The 23765-nt window shown below is 36.1% G+C and overlaps 5 protein-coding genes and 1 pseudogene across 6 annotated transcripts; 4 read left to right on the forward strand and 2 right to left on the reverse strand.

The window, feature by feature from the left end:
* Window positions 1–462: 462 nt before the first annotated feature.
* On the reverse strand, window positions 463–2698 carry LOC125198720 (large ribosomal subunit protein eL8y-like; annotated as a pseudogene). The gene is made up of 6 exons (XR_016135590.1): window positions 2669–2698; window positions 1867–2078; window positions 1281–1469; window positions 1063–1191; window positions 890–977; window positions 463–811 (listed from the first exon to the last, which is right to left on the reverse strand). The product of XR_016135590.1 is annotated as a large ribosomal subunit protein eL8y-like (transcript).
* LOC148932756 (actin-related protein 2-like) lies at window positions 2685–5006 on the forward strand. Its single transcript, XM_089065216.1, has 9 exons — window positions 2685–2803; window positions 3059–3169; window positions 3725–3859; window positions 3936–4007; window positions 4096–4174; window positions 4399–4448; window positions 4679–4782; window positions 4884–4952; window positions 5000–5006. Exons 1-9 carry the CDS (start codon window positions 2762–2764, stop codon window positions 5004–5006), a joined length of 669 nt encoding a protein of 222 aa, XP_088921342.1. The 5' UTR covers window positions 2685–2761.
* A 6368-nt stretch (window positions 5007–11374) lies between these two features.
* On the forward strand, window positions 11375–12213 carry LOC148932757 (uncharacterized). The gene is made up of 2 exons (XM_089065217.1): window positions 11375–12089; window positions 12200–12213. The coding sequence occupies exons 1-2, from the start codon at window positions 11375–11377 to the stop codon at window positions 12211–12213; spliced, it is 729 nt and encodes a 242-aa protein (XP_088921343.1).
* Window positions 12214–12316: 103 nt separating this feature from the next.
* On the forward strand, window positions 12317–13896 carry LOC125198330 (uncharacterized). The gene is made up of 2 exons (XM_048096700.2): window positions 12317–13258; window positions 13336–13896. The coding sequence occupies exons 1-2, from the start codon at window positions 12317–12319 to the stop codon at window positions 13894–13896; spliced, it is 1503 nt and encodes a 500-aa protein (XP_047952657.2).
* Window positions 13897–14555: 659 nt separating this feature from the next.
* LOC125201935 (uncharacterized) lies at window positions 14556–15713 on the reverse strand. The gene is made up of 2 exons (XM_048100235.2): window positions 15421–15713; window positions 14556–15136 (listed from the first exon to the last, which is right to left on the reverse strand). The coding sequence occupies exons 1-2, from the start codon at window positions 15596–15598 to the stop codon at window positions 14799–14801; spliced, it is 516 nt and encodes a 171-aa protein (XP_047956192.1). The 5' UTR covers window positions 15599–15713; the 3' UTR covers window positions 14556–14798.
* A 4781-nt stretch (window positions 15714–20494) lies between these two features.
* Window positions 20495–22874, forward strand: LOC125198342 (GRAS family protein RAM1-like). Its single transcript, XM_048096707.2, has 2 exons — window positions 20495–21412; window positions 21743–22874. The coding sequence occupies exons 1-2, from the start codon at window positions 20495–20497 to the stop codon at window positions 22862–22864; spliced, it is 2040 nt and encodes a 679-aa protein (XP_047952664.2). The 3' UTR covers window positions 22865–22874.
* Window positions 22875–23765: the final 891 nt, after the last annotated feature.

Genomic DNA, 23765 nt, shown 5'->3' on the forward strand with positions numbered 1-23765 from the left:
CTTTCGCCTTTCATCTTCATTTTGCTTGTGATCATAACAATTCCCTACTTTTATACTTCCATGACTACAACCCAAACCATAATTTTTTGAGTGTGGGCTATACGAGTTATAATTGTTTTTGTGTTTTCTTTTCAAATTGAACCCTTAAATTTCAGGTTCCAGAATAACACATCAGATCAGTCGAGTTCAAGACAATTTCGATTCTTTTAACTAAGTAATATTTCTACGATAATTTTATATCTATAATAAATAAATAAATAAATGTATATGAATGAGTGTTATTCAACTCGAAACTAATAAATGTTGAGCACATCAAATTTTAATCTGTGGTGTTTGTTAAAGCTGTTGTGTTTATAAGCCTAGAGCATCTATTCTTTCTTCCACATTCATTCGCCACTCTAGAATTGGATGAATACATCGAGCACCACACTAACACCGTCCCAAGATAAATAAAACGCATAGTTAAGAAAAAAATATTGAAAAAGAAAAGTAATGAAGGGCAGCTACATTGTGGATGCCATATAAATAGTCTATTGGAATAGGTACTGCCATCATAAGTAAAAAAGTAGCATAGTAACAAAAACAAAATTCATGTCTAATGTTTAGTGAAACAATGACATGTAAGAAATATATGTTCTGACACTATAAACTAATTGGCAAAAAAAGGCACAGGAACTACTTTGGTCATCCTCTGGGCAGCCTCCTTGGCAAGAACCCTCTCCTTAGCCTTGGTCTTGGCCTGTGACTTTGATCCCATGACACCACCTCCCCACTTCTTCCTGGTCTCATCGTATTTGTCGTTGAAGTTGGCCTGTAACAACAGCAAATAGGGTTAGATCTGTCATTAAACATCGAAACTGAAAGACCATAATGATGTTGGTCTAAATACCTTGATAGCCTCAAGGATTTTGCTGAATTCCATCTTGTCCTCGTTCTTTACTGAGGTCAAGCACTGAGGCAGTTTTCTTGTGGACGATCTGTGCAGAACAAAACAAGCATCAAATCAAGCTAAAAGTAATGAAGATGAAATCCAAATTACGCAGGTGAGGTGCAACATCTTACGCTTCCCAATCTAGCTTTGCCCTTGACAATGCAGTATGGGATCTCCATCTTCCTGCACAAAGCAGGGAGCCAAACAACCAACTCAATGGGATCGACATCATGAGCAATCACAACCAACTGAGCCTTATTCTGTACATGAAGAATACACAAATCAGTGAAAAAAAAACACAGCTTCAGTCAAACAAACACAACAAATGGGAACAGGAAGAGAGCAAAACCTGCTCAATCAGGTAAGTCACATGGTTCAGACCATACTTGACCACAATTGACTTCTTGACCACAATTGACTTCTTGGTCTCAGTGGGTTTTGCCCTCAGCCTCAGCTTGAGCTCTCTTCAAAAGCCTGTCTTTCTTTTGTGCTCTGTCCTCAGGTCTGTACTTGAGAAGCATCTTGAAGAGGTTGGTTGCTAAATCAAGTATTATAATCAATATATAATGTTAGTCTAGAGTAATAAAAGCATAAGATAAACTACTTTTACATTGCTATGGAATAACAGTTTCTTGTCAAAAACTTTTACGGACATACAGAGACAAACCAGATTTCAACTCTGTACTAAAAACACACAGCCTATTAAATGTTTTTTTGATAATGTGGGACTAGAAACCTCACAAAACAGGCAACAGCTTCTCAACAAAGCATTATAGATAGACATTACTAAATGAGATATATGGCATACCAGAAAAAAGAAAAAGCATTCTCTATAGTAAACAAAAACTCAATCAAACGAATAGTCTCCAATCCTAGATAAAACAAATATAGAACTGAAAAATAGCTTAAAACACAAAATTAGAAAGGGGCAATACCCAAATTTTTGTCTAGCGTTTTGGAGAATTGATGAATCGGCGGCGGCACCTTCAAGCGCTGCTCCAAGATCATCTCACGAACCTGTGAAGGTCCTTCTTAGGCGGGAGGGCGCCACGATACCAAACTGCTTCGGCCTCTTCTCGAAGAGTGGGTTTACAACTTTCTCCACCTTTTTCTTGGCAGCGACCGGCTTCACACCCTTCTTTGGAGCCTGAAATTGAACATAATTAGATATTGAACGGAGGAGGTGAGAAGATCACGACGACATATAATCGATTTTTACCATTTTCTTCAGCTGCTGGAATGAAAGAGTGAGCAAAACCCTAAATTCCACTTGTAATGCGGCGACGAAGGGGCTTGAGATTTTATTACTTAATCAACGATAATTATTTATAGCCCAAAATTAGGCCCAAAACCAAAATTGAGCCCAAATATTTTACAAAATTGTTAACAATCGATATTAATATAATTGGGTAAGTGGCAAAAAAAATAAAATTGGTTAATGTCCGATGAAACTTTAAATAAAGGCTAATTATATTATAATTTTTATATTTTTTAAATTATCCCATATTCCATGATTTAGATGGAAATTATGTAGTACGTTTTTTAAACAATAGTGTTAGTTATGTGTTTAACTTTTACAATTGATTATTTAAGAAACGTATAATGATTTATTTGTTCTTTCTTTAAGAAAAGATTATTTTTAAAGGGTTACTTATGACAAATTTACAGGATTGATTTAGAATCATACAAATAACAAAAGATGTTAGGTAAAAAATTTTAGAGGTATTTGTTCAATACATTTTTGAATTGTGTGATTAAATGAATCATGAGTGGAGGTTGCTCGGTTTCAAAGAAACAAACGTCGGTTAAATCAGCTGATACTTTTTAGCCATGGACAGCCGGAACGTCGTCGTTTGCGACAACGGCACCGGTGTAATTTCCCTCATCTTCAACCACCTGCACATTTCCGTTTATCGATCTTTGATTTTATTATTGTCGCTTGATCGCTTCCCCCGATCGATGCTGCATGTCTAGCTGATATTGGATGTTGATCTATCCTGTTAGTGTTAATTATAGACTTTTATTGTGCTTTTAGGGTAATTTCAGTGTGAATTGCATCAATTTTGCAGTTACGCTTTTGGTCATTACCGATGCTCATGTCATAGGTTTTGTATGAATTTATTGCAGTATGTGAAGTGTGGATTTGCGGGTGAGAACTTCCCAACGTCTGTGTTTCCCTGTGTTGTTGGAAGGCCAATGCTTCGTTATGAAGAATCTTTAATGGAACAAGAGATCACGGTCAGCTTGTTGCTCTTTTAATGCATCTACTTTTAGTGTTTGTCCTATTTTCAGATTAAATTTCGCACATGAACGCATGTGTAAGTTGCATTTAACATCTATTATTAATTGAAATCGATTCCTAGACGGTCAGGGACATGGTGGGCTATTCAGTATCTTCTAGAAAGAGAAATTATCTAGTTTGCTCCATATAGGTTCACGAAATAAATATTGTATTCAGTTCTTTATCTGTGGGACGAGACTCACGGTCAATGTGGATAAAGGTGGATCGATACATGTATGTATACCATTAATTCAAACAAGCTGGCAAAGTACGACTAGGGCCAAAGGAAAGGTTGGCCATTCCCATTAGTAAATTTTGATTGGTACCACAAGGGTCACTGGAGTTTTGAAGCGAAATAACTGGATCATTAATCATTTCCTACTCCTCACAATCTCAATGTTATGGTTCAGATGCCTACTTTTAAGTCCTATCATGATTCTGATGCCAAATCTTGTCGTGCTGCGCCTACTTATTGTCGACTCAGTTGGATTTTCGAATCTTTTTGTTCCTAGGACACTCTTGTGGGTGATGCTTGTTTAAAGTGGAGACACCAATTGGACATATCTTATCCGGTAAACAACGGAATCGTTCAAAATTGGGATGACATGGGACATGTGTGGGATCATGTATTTTCTAGCGAACTAAAGGTTGGTTTTTTAGTTTAAGTACGTGCGATCTCGTTTAAGATGATATCTAATTTCTTCTACTGTTATCTGTTTATAGGTAGATCCCAAGGAATGTAAAATCTTGCTTACCGATCCGCCTCTGAATCCATCTAAAAACCGTGAAAAGATGGTGAGCCAACACCTTAAAATGATATGCTTAGATTTGCTTCTTAATGTTCAATATTGACTGATCTAGTTTCCACATTTCTTTATTTCAGGTTGAGATTATGCTTGAGAAATACCAATTTCAAGGTGTTTTCATCCAAATACAAGCTGTTTTAACGTTGTACACTCAAGGTGCTTAGAAGAATACTTGATTTTTTAGATGTTTGAAGCAGAAGCTTCTAGTTTTACTGCTGAATCAAGGCTATTATAAATCTTGTCTAGAAGTGATTAACTAATGTACTCCCTTTTTGATGGGATCGTTTTATGAATTTGATGTCAAAACTTTTGTCTCAAATTAAGATTTCCTTTTGGATATAAAAGTGATGTGCTTCTAATGCTTTCTTGACCTGACTAAGGTTTGCTTACGGGACTTGTAATTGACTCTGGCGATGGAGTTACTCATGTGGTAAGCATTATTTAATGTTGTCCCTGTGAAATGCTTTGGAGTTGATAGAGGACGCTTGATGTGTCGTACATTCAGAATAAATTGCAAAGATAATTATGCATTGTAAGTTGGTCTCTAGTTTGGTGTGCCAGATCAAGTCAGAATTTGTTTAGTCATGTCATGATCTAGATTCATGTGCATTTAACTGATTATGTTATACTCTGAAAATGTTAATGAAACTTGAATCCCAGGTTCCAGTTGTTGATGGATACTCATTTCCCCATCTTACAAAACGAATGAACATAGCCGGGCGCCACATAACATCATATCTTCTTGATTTGCTCATGAGGAGGGGGTAAGTGTTCTTGAAATTTCAGAACTCAGTTGCTGCATTATGTTTATGGGGCTTGGCAATGTGGAATTTTCTCATTAATAGAATGCCTTTTATCTGTGAAGGTATGCAATAAATAGAAATGCTGACTTTGAGACAGTAAGGAATATCAAAGAGAAGCTTTGTTATATAAGGTGAACATGCCTTTACTTCTTTCAATGACCTGTGACTGGATATACAGGTTTTAAAAGTTGCCTATTTTGCTGCAGTTACGATTACAAAAGGGAGTATCAGTTGGGACTTGATACTACCATCCTTGTAAAAAATTATACTGTAAGTTGTTTTTGCTAGATCTTGTCATTTACCAAACTTATAGGATAATCTGCAGTGTTTGTGTTGATATACCTATAACAATTAGCTCCCAGATGGAAGAGTCATTAAAGTTGGGAATGAGCGGTTTCAAGCACCCGAGGCTCTATTCTCTCCCGTAAGTATGTTTGTGCCATATTAAAGCTATGGAGTGAACATTATTGAGTTCTATATCAATCTTCTGGATTATTAATTATGATGAAACATGATGTTAGAGAAGGACTCATCTCATCCACTTGCAGACATCTGCCATTTCTTAACCAGTTGCATTATGATTAGCTTAAATTTTCTAATCCAGAGCCTAGTTGCCTGCTTTCTAATTTTGACGTCCATTATGTGGTGGTAGGAGTAGGATAAAATGATATTGGAAGCCTAATCTTTTATTCACGTCCCTAATTATTCCTTTTCTTAGAAATCTTTCGTGTGTGTGTATAGGATGATTGTCAATTATGTTATGAGTATTTTTGTGATCCACGCTTCTTGACTGTTATGCATATCATATAATCTGTTGTTGTAATTCATACAGGAGCTAATAGATGTCGAAGGAGATGGAATGGTTGACATGGTATTTCGTTGCATCCAGAAAATGGATATTGACAATAGGATGATGGTACTCATATTTTTTTAAACTGCAAAGCGTCCATGTGATGCATTCTGCAGTTTATGATGCTCTAGAATCCTTTTCTTTTTGCAGCTCTACCAGCACATTGTCCTCAGCGGTGGAAGCACAATGTATCCTGGATTACCTAGTCGGTAATATATCATATCCCTCTCTTCACTTTTAACGAGAAAACGAGAAACATGATCGATTCATAATATACTAGTGTATATTCTTGAGAAAGTCCATCAACTTAATTTTGTTGAGGACAACCTATTGTGTGGGTTCATTGGTGTAGACTATTGGTCTGAGATGTGGAGAGAATATCATGCTTTCTTATCTTTATTATAATAACAGCTAGGCTTTTCCTCAATCTCATAAAAGTCTGTGGCTTGGAAAGGTTCCAAGCGATGCTGAAGATCGGGGTTTTTGCACGTGTGTCATGAGCATGTGTCCCTCCTTTCAATAAGATTTATAATTTTCCCTCTAATGCAACAAATATTACTAAGTATAAGCGGCAAGAGCGGGGTCGAACCACATGGACCATGGACCTACTCGAGATCGTTTCTACGACACAATCGGAACAGGGGTCGGCTGCTGCCACGCATTCATTGAGTTAAATTAAATCCACTTGACCTGGCGGAATTAAACTCGACTCTATCTACCTGACCTAGGGGATAGAAAAAGTACAGACACTTGTAACTTGTAAACTGGAGTGAAACTTACTAGAACACCTATAACTGAAGGAACATGCTTAAACTTAGGGATGTCAATTTAGCCCGAACCCGATAGGCTAGCCCGAATAGACCGGTAAATTTACAGGGTTAGGGCCGAAAATCTATAAACCGATAGGAAATCGGGCTAATCGGGCTAGCCCTATCGGTCTGCCGGGCTAGGCGGGCTGGGCTGCCGGGTCAGCCCATCGGGCTATGCATAAAAATTCTAAAAATTAAATGTGTGAGTTTTAATGATCTTCTGACTCTTCCACTTCCAATTGATTAGTATTTAAATCACCGTTTCTATTGTTTCACTTTCACACATTATTCATTATTCTCTTCCCCTCTCTTTTTCTATTTGTTATGCATTTAGCTCAGTAGTCATATCATTCTATATGTGTATCAGTGTATACATTTGTTTAAAATTAAAAAATTACTTTATGTGCTATGTTTGTCAACATCATGTGAGTAATATGTCACTAAGAATAAGATGTACTATCAATTTATTTACGTAATATAATGTGTATATGGATAATGGATGTATCTGTGTATGTATATATGTATTTGGTTTTTAGTTACTGCAAATGAGAATCATGAGATGGCTTATATAGCATTTACATTATGATTTATGTGTATGTGAATATAATATGGGAGTATCTTATATTTTTTAGCTATCTCTTACTGGAGAACAAAATTAATATGGGAATCATGAGATGGCTTATATACATTATTTTGTTAGGCATTATTTCAGCTTTATGCTATTTAGACATAAAAGGAATTTAAATAGTCAATAATAACTTTATGCTATTTAGACAGAAAAAAAAATTTAAATAGTCAATAAATTCTAACATTTTTTTGTTTAATATATGTCAGTAATTACTTTATTACTAAACATATGTTACCGACTGCATCTTCATGATATTTTGGACATTTTAGTTAATGTATAATTATTAATTACGTTATAGTTTTGTGCTAAATATATGTGATGAATTGATTCTATATTATTACTTGATTAGTGATTAATTTATGCTAATTATATTTTTATGTTGCATATATATATATATATATATATATATAATAGGGTTGTGATCAATTGAGATTTTTTATGCTAATTGAGAAATGAGATGCAATATCAGCCACTCATTTTAGGATGGTAATATCATGGTATATTTTATTCAATAAATATTTTTAAATTTTTAATTTTAATTTTTTATTAATTTTAATTTATTTTTTATATTTTTTTATTTTTTTTTTATTTTTTTTATTTTATTTTAATTTAATTTTTTAATTTATTTTAATTTTTTTTTAATTTTTTAAATTTTTTTTAAATTTTTAAATTTTTATTTTTCAACTGCATATACAATTCATGTCAACTACACACATATAATGTCAACTATGTGTACAATCCATGTCAACTACACACATATAATGTCAACTATGTGTACAATCCATGTCAACTACACACATATAATGTCAACTATGTGTACAATCCATGTCAACTACATATACAATTCATGTTAACTACACAATATAATGTCAACTATATGCACAATTCATGTCAAATAGTATTTATTGAATAAAGTTGTTGACATTTGATGTGTAGTTGACATGAATTGTATATGTAGTTGGAAAAAAAAATATATAATAAAAAAACGAAAAAAAATAAAAAAAAATAATAATAAAATTACAATTATGCCCCTCTGTTGACATAAACTACATGCTGTTGACATTTCACAAATATTCTGGATGAGTGGCTGAGATTGCATCTCAATTCTCAATTAGGTTGATAAATCTCAACCTAACAAGACCCTACATATATATATATATAATATAATATAATGATTTATTATAAAAATATAGATATAGAATTCTCAAAATTTAAATTAGTGTTATAGTTAATTATTTGCTTTAAATTTGATTAGCCCGCTGGGCTAGCCCGAAACCCGAAGGTTTAGGGTTAGGGCTGAAAATTTAGAGACCGATAAAATCTCAGCCCAATAAGCCCGCATCCGATAAACCCGAAGCCTGAATAGGGCTGGCCCGATTGACATCCCTACTTAAACTTTCCCAAAATAGGCAGACAAAGTGTAAAAGTAAAGTGGGGACCATTTTTCCTAAACAGGCTGGGGCTGGCAGAAAGCTGTTAAAAGCAAAAGCAAAAAGCAGATCTGATTCTCTAACTAACTCCTACTTCATCTTCTCCAAACAACCAAGTAAAAACAGAGCATAGAACAGAGCTTCAACACCATTGACGAAATAAAACTGATCATGCTTCAAAACAAGACGTAAATGCGAAATTCAAGCTAGAATTACCAGATCTACGCTAATGGGTCAAGGAGAAAACGAAATGAACAAAGATTACCTTGCATGCATCACCTAAACTATCGGATCTCAGAAATCGAGCACGTGAACAACTAAATCCCAACCTCTAAACTACTGGAAATCATGTAAACAACATGGATCTAAACATCTAAGTTACCAATTGCGAAAAGCATCCAAGAAACATAAGTAAAAATATCATCAACATGAAAATAAACACCAAAGCTTCATAAAACTAGAAATGAGTCGAGATCCAACGGTGAAGTCGTCAATTCCTCCGATGAAACCATTGAACTAAGCTAAGAAAGCAGCAAACTATCTAACTAAACTAAGAGAGCGGTGGCGTTAAGCGCCTATGAGAGCTTCCTACCTAAACTACGATAGCGTTAAGCGCTGCCTCTTCATTGTGGAAAGCTTCTATTTATAGAGTGGCTTTAACTTCAACCCTAAGGAAACTTCTTGTCGGTATTTGACCATTTTACCCTTGCAATAATTGAGGATCTTCATGTCAGCACGCCATTCTGTCTCCTTGACCAGGTAAATGACTTTTTCTGCGCTTCAGCTCCATTCCGCCATTCTGTCTCCTTGACCAAGTAGATGACTTTTTCTGCGCTTTTGCTCCATTTCTACTCTTGTCGTCAACTTCCTGATTCTCTTAGGTCCGAGCGATGACTTCTGGTATTTTACTCCAAAATCAACTATTTTGCATCTGCCAGGTCAATTAGCACAAACTCCTGGGTCCAGCAGATTTCTGCACACTTAAGCTCAAAATTTGTGCATTATCTCCCCAAAAAGCATATAATATCACCCAAAACCAATGCATGAAACTAGCCTTATCAAATGCCAACCCTGTGATACCATGTGATGTGGTACTTAATGCATCAATCGCCTCTTCAAAAAATTTAATGTGATGAAGGAGTTTTTATGATAAATTATTTATCTGTATAGCTTTACATACTATCATTTACTAATTAATCTGACTGCATCAAAATATCATCTTTGCTGTTAGTTTTTAGGTTTTTCATACATACTATGCTCATTATAATAGTTAAAGTTAGTGCAGAATCTTGTTGGTTCCTGGTGAATATTTTATATTAGGACTGTGTTTTTTCTTCAATTCTCATGAAACTTCTTTTAATTTGCTTATTTATGTCATGTTATTACCAGCTTGGAGAAAGAATTATCGGAGCGTTATCTGGATTCGGTGTTAAAGGGAAATAAGGACGGATTGAAGGTAAATTAATACTAATTCTGCTTCTAAGCTGGTGACCTTTTCCGTTGAACAAGGACTGAACTTGACCCATATATAACCTTTAGTTCTTTCTTATCAATTAGAACAACTTAATTTCATCAGGTCCCGATGTGCAGCATAATAAACGAGGTTGTTGTTTGCAAATAAGACCCGATTCGATCTTTTGAGAATTCTTAGGCTCAGTGTCAATGTACTCTAATGTCCTATTTGCATTAGTGAGATGCTAATTTATTTTTACCACACTAATGTCCTAGATCTGCTTCTTATTACTGTAAAATCTAAAAAAGGATAGTTTCTCATCCTCAAGCATGTGTCACAAGACTTTCACCATAACCAAGTCGAGCCAGCTATATTATACTAGTTGCTTTTGCTCCTTTTTATCTAAAAAATACTCCAAATTAAATGGTATTAGTATATTTATTGTTGGGCATAGAAACTAAGGCTGCGGATAGAGGATCCACCACGAAGAAAGCATATGGTGTATCTTGGGGGTGCAGTTCTTGCTGGAATCATGAACAATGACGGACGGAGGTGGGGTCGCGCGGGGTCGGCCGACCCCACCGTCGATCCCATAATACCCAAAATTTATACTACCTTCGAACTTTCAACATGCCGTCGACCCCACGAATGATACCTCCGACCCCGACCCCGCCCCAAGAAGGCAAGAACTTAGAGGAGTAAGGAGAGGGATGGACGGATGGTCTTTGCCCAAATCAATACGCACAAGGCAATAATTGGAGAAGTTTAGCCCAAATCAACACAAAAGGAAACAATTTCCATATCTTTCTCCAATTTCTTTTCCTAGAATTTAGAGGAAATTTCCTTACCTTAACTTTCCTAGAATTTAGAGGAAATTTCCTTACCTAGAACTTAGAGGAGAGGGAATCTTTACTCTATTTAATCTCTGGCTCACCACTTTCTCTTCCAGTTGATCTCCTCTCCGGCTCCCCCCTTCTGTAATTCAAAACTGAATTTCGGCACCTGCGCTTCCAAAGCTTTTTGGCGACCCTTTCTGCTGTTCTGCAATCCTATTTCACTATTTGAGAGAGAATCGATAGGTGGTAGGTAAATAAAATTAAACTATTATATTTTCTTGTTCAATATTGTCTAGGTAATTGAAATTTGTATTTTACTAGACATTAGTCAAATAGTCATGATTGTCATTGATGGTGTGTACTATAATTTATAATCCTTAATCTTAGTACTATATTACAGTAGCTTTTAATATGTATTTCACGAACTGAAATTGCATAATAGGGAAGTAGACTATTTTTTTCTTTATGTTTTAATTTCTGATTTCATAATTTTATTATATTTATAGTTATAATAATTGTGTATTCTAAATTGTGGATTTGTAGGTAAATGGAAAAGTATTTTAAAAAAAGAACTCGAAATTCTATTGATTCTTCTAGTGCTAATGTTGAAGTTGAACAAGAAGCTAATGTTGAAGCTGAACAAGAACCACAATATTCTGAAAATAATGTGGTAGTTGATAGGAATCCAGACGAAGTAGAAATCGATGAAAAAGAAATCGATGCCGATCCCGGATCACGAAGGCCGATTGATACATTTGATGTAAACATTCGAGATCGTATTCGTAGAGAATATGTGGCTAAAGGTCCTTGTCAACCAAAAGGTCTTGATTTTCCTAGAAAAAAATATGGAAAAGATTATAGGGGTTTCAGAGATGTTTGGTATAAAGATTATGTTTGGCTTGAATATAGTACGTCAGAAGATGCTGCGTATTGCTTTTGGTGTTTTCTCTTCAAACGTGGATATTCGGCACCCGGAGATGAAACCTTTGTTAGTAGTGGTTTCTCTAATTGGAAAAAAGCCAACGAAAGATTTAGAGCTCATATTGGGTCAGCTACTAGTTCACACAACAAATCTAGAATTGAATATGAAAACTTTGTGAATCAAAGGCAAAGTGTATCTTATGTTGTTCGTAAAGCTAGTACAAGACAAGAGAAGGAATATCGAATTCGTTTGACTGCAACTCTTGATGTTATTCGTTTTCTTTTGAATCAAGGTTTGGCTTTTAGAGGAGATGATGAAGCCTCAACCTCCATAAATAGGGGTAATTTTCTAGAGATATTACATTGGTATAGTTTAAGAAATGATGAGGTCGGTCAAGTTGTATTAAAAAATGCTCCGGGTAATAATCAAATGATTTCTCCAAAAATTCAGAAAGAAATGGTTAATGCTTGTGCCGTTGAAACCACACTTAAAATATTGGGTGAACTTGGTGAAGGATTATTTTCCATAATGGTTGATGAGTCTCGAGATTGCTCAGTCAAGGAGCAAATGGCTATTGTTATAAGATATGTGAACAAGAATGGGGAGATTATAGAAAGATTTTTATCTTTGGTTCATGTTAAGGAGACTACATCAAGGTGTTTGAAAGAAGCAATTGATTTTGTATTTTCTAAGTTGGGATTATCTTTATCAAGATTGAGAGGTCAGGGCTATGATGGAGCTTCAAATATGAGGGGTGAATTTAATGGATTGAAGGCTCTTATTTTAAAAGAAAATCCATCGGCATGGTATGTCCATTGTTTTGCCCACCAACTTCAGTTGGTATGTGTGGCAGTATGCAAGGCAAATCGACATGTTTCTGATTTTTTTGGCTATCTTACCCCGATTGTTACAGCATGTGGATCTTCTTGTAAAAGAGCAGATAAACTTCGACAAAACGAACATGATAGAATGGTTGAAATGATTGAAAAAGGGGAAATCAATTCAGGTAAAGGTCTAAACCAAGAAACTTCTTTGCATAGACCTGGTGATACTCGATGGGGATCTCATTATACAACTGTGATTCGTCTTGTATCTATGTGGCCCTCAGTAGTCAAAGTTCTTGAAAGCATATTTAGTGATGGAGATGATGCAGAGCAAAGTGGGAAGTGTAAAGGTTTGCTTCAAAAGATGGAAAGTTATGATTTTGTGTTTATCATGATTTTGATGAAACATTTGTTGTGTATGGTTGAACCATTATCTTGTGCATTGCAAGATAGAGAGCAAAATATTTTGAATGCCATCAATATGATAGCGGGTTTGAAAGAAGAGCTGCAAACTTTTCGAGAATCTGGATGGGATGATCTTTTGCAAGAAGTGGAAGATTTTTGTCGAGTAAATGAGATTGATGTTACTAATATGGATGACATTGTCCCCAGACGAATACGCATGAAGAGAGATGGCACAGTTGTCACAAACTACCATTATTATCGTGTTGAGATTTTTTGTCAGGTAATTTAAAATTTCATTTTCTTATTTACTGACACTTGAATTGACTAGTAACTCAATCATTTTTTGTTTATAATTAGGTTGTTGACTCCATTATTCAAGAAATGAGGAATCGTTTTTCCGAGTCTAGTACAGACTTGTTGAATTGTATGGCATGTCTTGATCCAAGAAATCAATTCTCAAATTTCAATGTCGATAAACTTGTTCATCTTGCCACCCTTTATCCAAAGGACTTTTCGTCCACAGAGATGACGATTTTACCTCATCAACTTAAATCCTTTTTGATTGATGCAAGACGAGATACACGTTTCTCTGATGTTAAAGATTTAGGGACTCTTTCAAAGAAAATTGTTGAAATGATGAAAGATGGATTCTTTCCACTAGTTTATCGGTTGATTAAATTGGTCTTACTTTTGCCTGTAGCGACTGCATCTGTTGAACGAGTGTTTTCTGCAATGAAGTTTGTGAAGTCAGAGTTGCGAAATAGGATGGGAGATGATTGGTTAAATGATATCATGGTGGTATACAACGAGAGAAAAATGTTCACTACTGTTTCTAATGAACGAATTTTGGTTCGTTTTCAAAATATGGATACTCGTAGGAATCAACTATCGCAGCTCACAAAAGATAGTGTTACTTAAATTGTAGTATTATTTTTTTAGACGGTTATTTAAATACTATACTATTTTTTATTTTTTATTTTCCGACCCCACGTTGAACATTTTCTGCGTCCGGTTCATATTCTTTATCCTCTTCCACCAACACAAATACACAAATACTATATGCAAATGTCTGAAAATTGCTGATCATTACTTTATTAAGTCATGAGACGATTTGACCACATTGCAGGATGCTCCAGAGTTCTGGATTAGCAGAGAAGACTATTTGGAAGAGGGAATTGCTTGTTTAAGCAAACTAGGTCAGGCATGAGATTCACCCCATCATTTCCTGATTCAGCCGTTTTTTATTCTCATTAAAGCCATAGAAGTTAAGGTGGTATCATATATGTATCTATGACTGTTTAGCTAAATAGAAAATTTTAGTAATAAAAAGAAGGCTGTACTTATTTTGGATGTCCATTTCACAACATAATCTCAGTGTTTTCTGGCCGCCCTTGATACAAATTATGACTGGATTAAGGTGAAGGCACCAGGGAATTGTGTTCAACGTTTGCATCGTATATTGGTTTACTTTTAGGGTAAGAAGCAAGTAATCTTTCTGATGCAATCTTATGGAGATACATAAACGTGTATGTGTGTGTGTGTGATTAATCTGTGAACTGTATCAGGACAGGAAAACAAAAAACTTAAACAGTTGTACATTTTACTTGAAATCTATACACACCAAATTATTGATGAAGTACAGTAGTACACACAAATTACTAATCAAGCAAACCGATTACTACATATAATGATTGCAGCAAAAGCTTCAAGAAATTCCAAAAATCATCTCTTTATGACATACGTATAATGTTCAAGCAGAGATATCAATCATAGGGGTGCATGAGAGGGGAAAAGAGTTGTGGTAGAACCAATTTATTGATTCATTTCCCACATAGAGAGATGTCTCTCTTGGATGGCCTATAACTCAATGCATTGAGGCTGTAAATGCACGTATTGGCTTGTTTCGATTTGATCGAAATCTGGTCGGAAGTGGACTGGAAGCTGGGGACTGTGCAGGCCGGAGACGATGTCGAGAGCAGAGTCGCTCGGCAAGTGCTTCCTACAGCCTTATCCCTAGCACATTCTACTCCATCAACAGAAGGTACCTCCAGCTTGTAGATACCATCCTTATTTGTTGTTCTGTTCACTGAAAATGATATTTGCTCAGCAGTTCTAGGAGAAATTGCCTTGAACATGCAATCTATTCTAACTTCAACTCCTGTTACATGATAACAAATCAACAATGCATTAAGATTGCAAGAAACTCCCAAAATTCTTGCAATTCCAACTTTTTCTTTCCAGAAAACAGAACCCAACTAAGACAAAACCAAACACATGATAAACTAAAGGGAAACAAGACCTTCATACTAACAAGATGCAATCCTCTAATTGAAATGTTTAGACAAATAAAATGGGCCAAAAACTAGATGCATTTTGCATATTTCTGCTCTAACTGTTGGAAGTAAGTAAAAAGGGAAATAGCAGATGAGAAAAAGTAGGAACCTGGTAAGAAGTAGCTATGTCTGGAGAAGGAGTTGTTGGAGCAGATGTCGCAGTAAACCAAGCCCATGACAGTAATTTGGGGATTAACATTGGAGTGAGATGTTGCTGCTTCAAGTTGCAGGAGGAATAATGACAGAGTGGAAAAGAAACAGAATGCAGAGGCTAATTTAGAGGCCATTGCAGCAAAGAATAAGAGTGGATGAATGAGATTATTTTATGGAAATGTGGCTACATTGCTATGGAATTCTCATGTGAGTGGATAATGAATGACAGAGCAGTTGTGTTGGAGCAGCATGTAGTACCTCTCTTAAGCTAAGGAGTTGCAGCACCTTTTTCGCTGTGTGCATATAAAACAAGTGCATGTGAATTTCCTTTGGCTTGTTATGGAGCAGGTGTGTAGGAAAGAGAGCACTTTTTGGTTGATGAATTATTAGATTCACTTGAAAATGAGAGTTGATATTATCGTCGAGGGGATTGCAAATTGGTGACTTTTTTGATTGTTAGAAAGTGATTGTAATTGCAAAAAGTTATTCTGATTTTAAGCAGCTTTCATTCAATTTTACATGTCCCTCTTTTGCACTCCACCCAAACCAACCTCTGTATGTGTACATATGCTACTTAATCTTAAATAAACGTATATATCAAAATAAAGAATATTATAGGTATGTCAAATTTTTTAGTAGTAGTACTAGTACTCCTACTATTTATTTTTGTGCAGATATGGATCATACGCTGATATAGTAGTGTCTGGAGTCGGCCCATTTAAAATTTGAGCCAGTATGAATTTAATCGATTATGCGTTACTAATTATCTAAAGTTTTCTGCTTTTATTCGAATGAATAATATACTTGTGTGTTGATAGCATGCACTTACCGAGCAAAAATAATCTAGTAAAAAAGTTATGGTTCAAAATTTTGGATGGAAAAATTCTGAAATATTATCGAGCATATAAATGCTCGGTAATGTAAATGACATACTAGTATTTAGCAAGCACTTTTGAGATAAAAGCAATGATTCAGTCTTTTTTCGAGCAAAAAAATCTAGAAAAATTGTACTCCTCTTTAGCAAGTAAAATGGTGCTCAATACAAATCCCAAGCACCAAAATGCTCGATAATGGGTTACAATTGGTTTCTTGGTAGTAATGCTTCACTATTGTTGGTGAGAAATATTGCAAAAAAAAAATATTAATATAGTAAGACATTGTTGCGAGCACTTTGGTGCGCATTGAACTCACTGAACATTTAGGTGCAGCAAAAGTTACGTATTATAGGAAAAATTTTGCAAGCACCAAGTGCTCGTTAATTCTCGTCTCCCACCCAATATACATTTGCCATTTGTCTCCAAAAGATGTCAAAAGTTTTCCTCTCAAATTGGGCAGAAGAATGAAGAGACATATAGATTTTATGTTCCTCCTCTAAAACATTTCTCAATTATTCACTATAATATTCTTGCAAGTTTTTGCTGTAGGTTAATTGATGAAATGAATGCTGCTTGACCGTCAATAGAGTTCACACACATATAAAACGCCAATATTGCATGTTTTATATCATTATTCTTCAGTAATTTATACTGCCAAATTTCCTTATATGCTTTTCGTAATATTATTATATCCTTGCAACAATGTTATTGGAGAATTTACTTGCTTAATTAAATGATTTTAGAATTAGGTACTAAAATGCCAATTCCAATAATCTAAATACTGACATTTTTTGCATACAAAATAAGAGTCCAATAAATTTATGATTTATAATCTTCCTTTTGGATGATAATTGATATATACACACCAAAAACAAGAGACGCTTATTCAATCTATAATCAATATTTAATGATTTGTGGAAACTTATGAATTGCATCGACACACATGAACATATATATACATAGCCATATTCATTCTATTTATCATTATCTACTATAATTCGAGGACGCCAATGAATTTCATCGAATGAAACACTCAATCATTAAACAAAACGATAGTAACAACATTTATATTCATTGTAGTAGTATCTATCAAAAAATCTTGTTCGAAATTATTATACTATAATATTAGAAATATTTACACGTATGGACATTAGGTACAATCCACCAATAATTCCACAATCCAATACATAAAAGTCATGAAATCTATATTTACTAGTATAATTATATATTTGTCTTTTATTGAAATGGAACCAATCAAACCAAGCCACCGACGTTCTCTAAACTTAGGTAAATGCTCAAGCGATGGAGCCAAACTTAGAAGTTAGGGATAAATCCATTTCTTTACTCAATTTATTCCAAGAAAATTTCATTGCACTCGTCGCTTCTAAACATGAGATTTGTCGCTCCTATAAAAAAATTAGTAAATGAATTACTTCAAATGAGCTAGCTAGCTAGATGTGCCTATTCAAATTGAGTTAGATACTGATTATGCATAATTTAAAACGCTCACAAAATAAATTATATACTTCGTGTGCTCAAAATTTGTGATGGCAAGAACTAAGAATTAAGGTGATCAAGTTGAAGTTTTTTTAATAAAATAAGATTAAAGTATTGATTTGGATTGCTGAAACTATTCGTCAATATCATAATATTGAAATACTCCCACCAAATACAATCTTAAATTTGATATATATGTATCTATAAAGTTATGTTAGAATGCTAACTATTTGAAATCGTTAACAACTAACTATGTCTATAACATATAATGTCAACATGAGAGAAGACATTTGTATGTCAATTAAATTTTGTTGACACACAAATATCTTCATGCTGACATCTATAGCATATGTTTCTGACATAGTTTAAAGTCAGCAATCGATTGTATCTCTATAACTATGCATGCAGTACATAAATATAAAAAAATAATGTAGAATTGAAGACGTCGCCCATACAACCATGGTGTTGCTGGAGAGGTTTCAAAAACTATGTAGCAAGAGAGAGACAAGAAGTTGAGTCCTTTGGCAAATCCAAAGAGTAGGCGGTTGTATCAGACGATTTCTTCAACGTCCAGCTCTTTTTGTCATCTTCAAATAGGCCGAAAAATAATTACTACTACTAACTACTATTGATTAATAATATCAGATTCGAGTCATTATTCCCTCTCTTGTTACAGTAAAGCAAACTTCTTGTTAACCAAACAAAAAAACTTATTTAGAAACAATCATAAAAAACGACAAATTATTGCATTCTTGAGATTAACAAATAATTGGAGATACGAACTAAGAGACTAATTAACCTCCAATCATGCTACACTAGAAACGGGATTTGTCCCTACATCATTTTCTCTCTTTTATGTCTCGGTTATTCTTCATCTTTCCCTAATTTGTTTTTTTAGTTTTAGAAATCGAGATTCATAGTTGGAAACAATTCAAGTCGTCATCGACGTTGTCTTTTATTGTATGTCACCATAAATAAGTTTTTTTTTTTTTTTTATATGATAGTACAAAAAGTTGTGATGGGCAAAATGTCCAGAAATCAAACCATTCCAAAAATATTGTCCAACCTCATTATTCTAGTGATATAGTTTGTCATGGAATTCGCGTACAAATTCATATACATTTACTAGCTTATTACCTTGCTTTAGTAATTGTTCCTTTGTTCAAAACTTGGAGTATAAAACTACGGATACAAAGCTATAAAAACATACTGTACTATATACAATATGGAGAGAGATTTGTTCACAATTTGTACTACTATACATCACAGACGAATATATTTTATAATTAGTTGAACTCTCTAATTTAGCCTCACAGAGACTTGTTTCGGTATGTTTTGCATCCCAAAAAGTGAAATATTACTTTTAAGATATTTTGAAATATCATAACACTCCGAATGAAGATGATGATTAACAAGTTTTGAAAAGCTAACGTGAACCTGGTGAGTTATCATATGTTGTACTACTTGGGATGGAGGCATAGCTTCCGTATGGTTATTGAGAATTTATCAAGGGTTAATATTCATTTAAATCATGAAACTTAGTCAAATTCTCGTCTAATATTTAGCTTTCAAAGTTCATGGATATACCAGAGTTTGACCGAACTTCATGATATGGCCATTACCCCCAATTCATAAGGCACGAGTTTTTCTGTCATCGTACGCCTACAGATCGACCCTGGCAACCCCATCCTACATAAGTCCATGCTTTAGATAGCTAGATATAAGATCACAAATTTACACACCCTCAGTGCAAATACTTTGATCATACATTTTTTCATTCACAAAAATCCATGCCATAACACAAATTATATTCAATATTTTCAAAAACATATGAATAGTTTCACCTTCATCGGCATTCAAAATTAAAATTTATTATTGAATACTATTATGATTTTGTATTTGGACCAAAATTATCTAAATAACAGTGAAATGATCTCACGGAAGATTATACTCCCTCTAGACCGAGTTCTGAAAAATGTTTGATTTTATATTAAATGAGAGATATATTGAATCTCACTTTAGTTGTTATGTTATTTAATTATTGACTTTATTTACTTTAAAAATTTCATTATGCCATTAATTAGTGTAATAAGGATGAATTGTAACGATAATATTTATTGCCATTTTTAGTATATTTTAATGAGATTTTTATTGGGATCGAACCAAAATAATAAAATGAGAATTCTAACCAAATGGTGTAACCAGCAAAATAACTCTGTCCAATCTTATGAATGGAGCTGGATGCATAGGTGGACACACGTTCGAGTGGGGGAGGGCTCCAACCCCTATTAAACTAAATTTTGATTTTCTATGTATATACTACTATTGTCAAATGTTTGGTATTTTGTGTTTCATCATGCAAATCAAAACCCTTATTACTATATCAAAATTTCAAACTCAAAATTTAGAAAGTATAGCCCCAGCAAAATAAATTTTTGAATTCGCCCCTGAATTTGGATGGAATTTCAGCCCGGTGCACATATTTCCCCGTTCTCATTTTGTCCTTCCCAACAAGACAAACAATTTACCTCAATAAAAAGAGGTGTAGCCACAAAAACCACCTTTAAATTTTCTAAATTCTCAAACAAGAAAGCAAAGCAAAGCAAAGGTTAGGAAGATAGAGAGACGGCATGATTAAACACATATAAATAAACTCCAATGATCAACCCTTGTAGTCGGAGCATGGGAAGTCTGATCAAGAGCGAGACAAACACCATCAAAACTGAGATGGTAAACCTCAAAATCTCCGAACCATGTCCCAAAACCGATACCACTTGTTGCACGAAGCAAGAGCCATCGTCGTCATCCTCATCCTCATCGCTCAAGAAAACCCCCTCCTCGTCCGATTTCGACACCCATAATAGCTTAACCCCCGTGGCCAGCCTCAGCAGCCTCCTCAACCACCCGAATCTCAACGTGCCTCCTCTCAAATACGAAGAAATCCAATCCCCCGATTACTCCTTATGGGAGTCCATCTTCTCCGACCATGTAACCGACAATGACTTCATGATATGTTCACCCGTCCGAAACATGCTCTCTCCGCAGACTAATAACTACCCGGGCGTCTCGTCTCTAGGCCCGGGCAAGGGGAAGGGGCTGAGCCCTCTCCACCGCGTATTCAACTCGCCGAATAATCAGTTCATGCAGGTGGAGAGCCTCGCCTCGTTGGAGACGCTCTTGGATGACACCTACGATGCTGCTAAAGACGATGATTTTGTCGTCTTCTCTCCTATGAAGATAGCCGGCGGTGAGACCTCGGCTGATTGCTACGCTGGGCTGGACACGATGCCGGAGCTCTTGGACTGCCTCACGATGGATGATTCAGGAAGGTTTGTCGATCAGGAGGCGCCGGCCGTTCAAGACAACGGTGTTTATCAGGTGATGTTGTCGCAGCAGTTGCAGCAGGAGCGGCAGCGGGAGGAGGAGGACCGCCACCGCCACTTCCAGAGGCGGATCCAGCCGCCCAACGCACCTCTGCACAGATTGCATCACCAACAATCTGCTCCTGAGCAGATTCATCACCAGATTCCGAACGTGCACAATAACTTGATGGTGCCCCTTCCTGAACCTGAGCAGGTGACTCATTTAAGTTGTACTACCTCCTTATTAAGTGTCACATTTACTTTTCTGCATCCATTTTGTAAAAATGATAGTAATAAATAGTTAAAGTCAAGAAATAGTAAAATAAGAGAGATAATAAGGTAGATAAGAGTCTTCTTTACATTATTCTCTCTCTTACTTTACTATTTTTCCACTTTAATCTATTATCATTTTTACAAAACGAGTGCAGAAAAGTAAATATGACAGTTAATGCGGGACAGAGGCAGTAATTTCCATTCAATTACTACCATTTTTTAATGTTTTGATGGATTTCATAGGTCGATTTTGTTTGATTTGTTATTGTAGGAACAAGATAGTGGACTGCAATTGGTGCACCTTCTTTTAGCATGTGCCGAAGCCGTCTCGAAGGAGGACTACATGTTGGCACGGCGGTATCTCCACCACCTCAACCGCGTCGTCTCTGCCATTGGCGACTCTATGCAGCGTGTCGCCGCCTGTTTCACCGAAGCTCTCAGCGCAAGGCTCGCCGCAACTCTCACAAACAAACCTTCCACCTCAAACCTAGTACCTTTCAACCCTTTCCCTCCAAACAACCTAGAAATCCTCAAAATCTATCAAATCCTATACCAAGCCTGCCCCTACATCAAATTCGCCCACTTCACCGCCAACCAAGCAATCTTCGAGGCCTTCGAGTCCGAGGAGCGCGTCCACGTCATTGACCTCGACATCCTCCAGGGCTACCAGTGGCCTGCTTTCATGCAGGCCCTGGCGGCCAGGCCTGGAGGCGCACCCTTCCTTAGGATAACTGGGGTGGGCACGTCCCTCGAGGCAGTGAGAGAGACAGGTAGGTGTCTTACCGACCTTGCTCTCTCTCTCCACGTGCCCTTCGAGTTCCACCCGGTTGGGGAGGAACTCGAGGACCTCAAACCCCACATGTTCAACCGAAGGGTCGGCGAGGCGCTGGCTGTGAACTCTGTCAACCGCCTCCACCGCGTCCCGGGCAACTGCCTTGGACCCCTGCTGACGATGATCCGGGACCAGGCTCCGAACATCGTCACCATAGTCGAGCAAGAAGCGAGCCACAACGGGCCATACTTCCTGGGCCGGTTTCTCGAGGCCCTCCATTACTACTCTGCAATTTTCGACTCGTTGGACGCAACGTTCCCGGCCGACTCTGCGCAGAGAGCGAAGGTGGAGCAACACATCTTCGCCCCGGAGATCGGGAACATCGTGGCTCACGAGGGGCCGGAGCGCGTGATGCGGCACGAGCGCCTCGAGAAGTGGAGGAAGACCATGGAAGGGAAGGGGTTTGAAGGGGTGGCGCTGAGCTCAAATGCAGTCACACAATCAAGGATTTTGCTAGGGTTGTATTCATGCGATGGGTATAGACTGACGGAGGATAAAGGGTGCTTGCTTCTAGGGTGGCAAGATAGGCATATTCTTGCTGCTTCTGCATGGCGGTGCTGATGCCATGCATGCAGAGATTTTACGTCGATTATTATTGGGGGTTTCTTCGGATGGAGTAGATTGATTTAATATTGATAATTGTTGAAATTTGATGTATAAGTGTTTTGAATTACTATAAGTTTAAGTATTTGATCATTTGAGGGGAGTGAGGGGAAAATATATGTATTAGCTTTTTAGTTTCCAAAGGTATCCCTCCTACCGACAGTTAGAAGACTAGTATCTCGTCCATCGGTCAGCATACTAAGCGGTAGGGACTGGCCAAATGGCTTACTCCATTCACTTGGGCATAATGTATTAGTCTTTTTATTGTATGTAGAAGTAAAAAAAAAGGTGATGATCAAATATTGGTTAATTTACGTACGATTTGGTTGATAATAAATTACTTAGATTTTTTGTGTTTTAATGTTATTATCGTGGTCTATTCCGTAATATATCAGTATATATATACATGACGCTCATTGCTCATATGTAGATATGAAAATAAAATACTAACATATTTCGTGCATAAATACAGCTATGAATGCCACACTAGGTTTTGATTTCACATGACTCATTTTCCTATATGGAGTACATACTAAGGTAATGATAATATAGGATGGGAGTGATTGTAACAACAAAAGAGAGTATGATATTTTCATATTTGGATCCAATGAATCAAGTGATAACATTAAATTTTACCTGGTGGCTGGTGCAGAAGACTGAAATATCTGGATCAAGATCTGCCAACCAGAAAAATAGACTAATATAAATCACCTCCTAAATCAAGAAATACAAGTTCTCATCAAGAAGAGATTGTAGACATGCATCACAACCAACTAGAGGCCACGAACGCCTGAAAATACTCGAGTGATCGGTGAATGTACATCGTCTGTGGAGATAGAAAGAAATTTAGCTAATAAAG

This window comes from Salvia hispanica, chromosome 2, assembly GCF_029641045.1.
Source record: "Salvia hispanica isolate PSC_SH4W2 chromosome 2, Shi_PSC_v1, whole genome shotgun sequence".
Classification (NCBI taxonomy): domain Eukaryota; kingdom Viridiplantae; phylum Streptophyta; class Magnoliopsida; order Lamiales; family Lamiaceae; genus Salvia; species Salvia hispanica.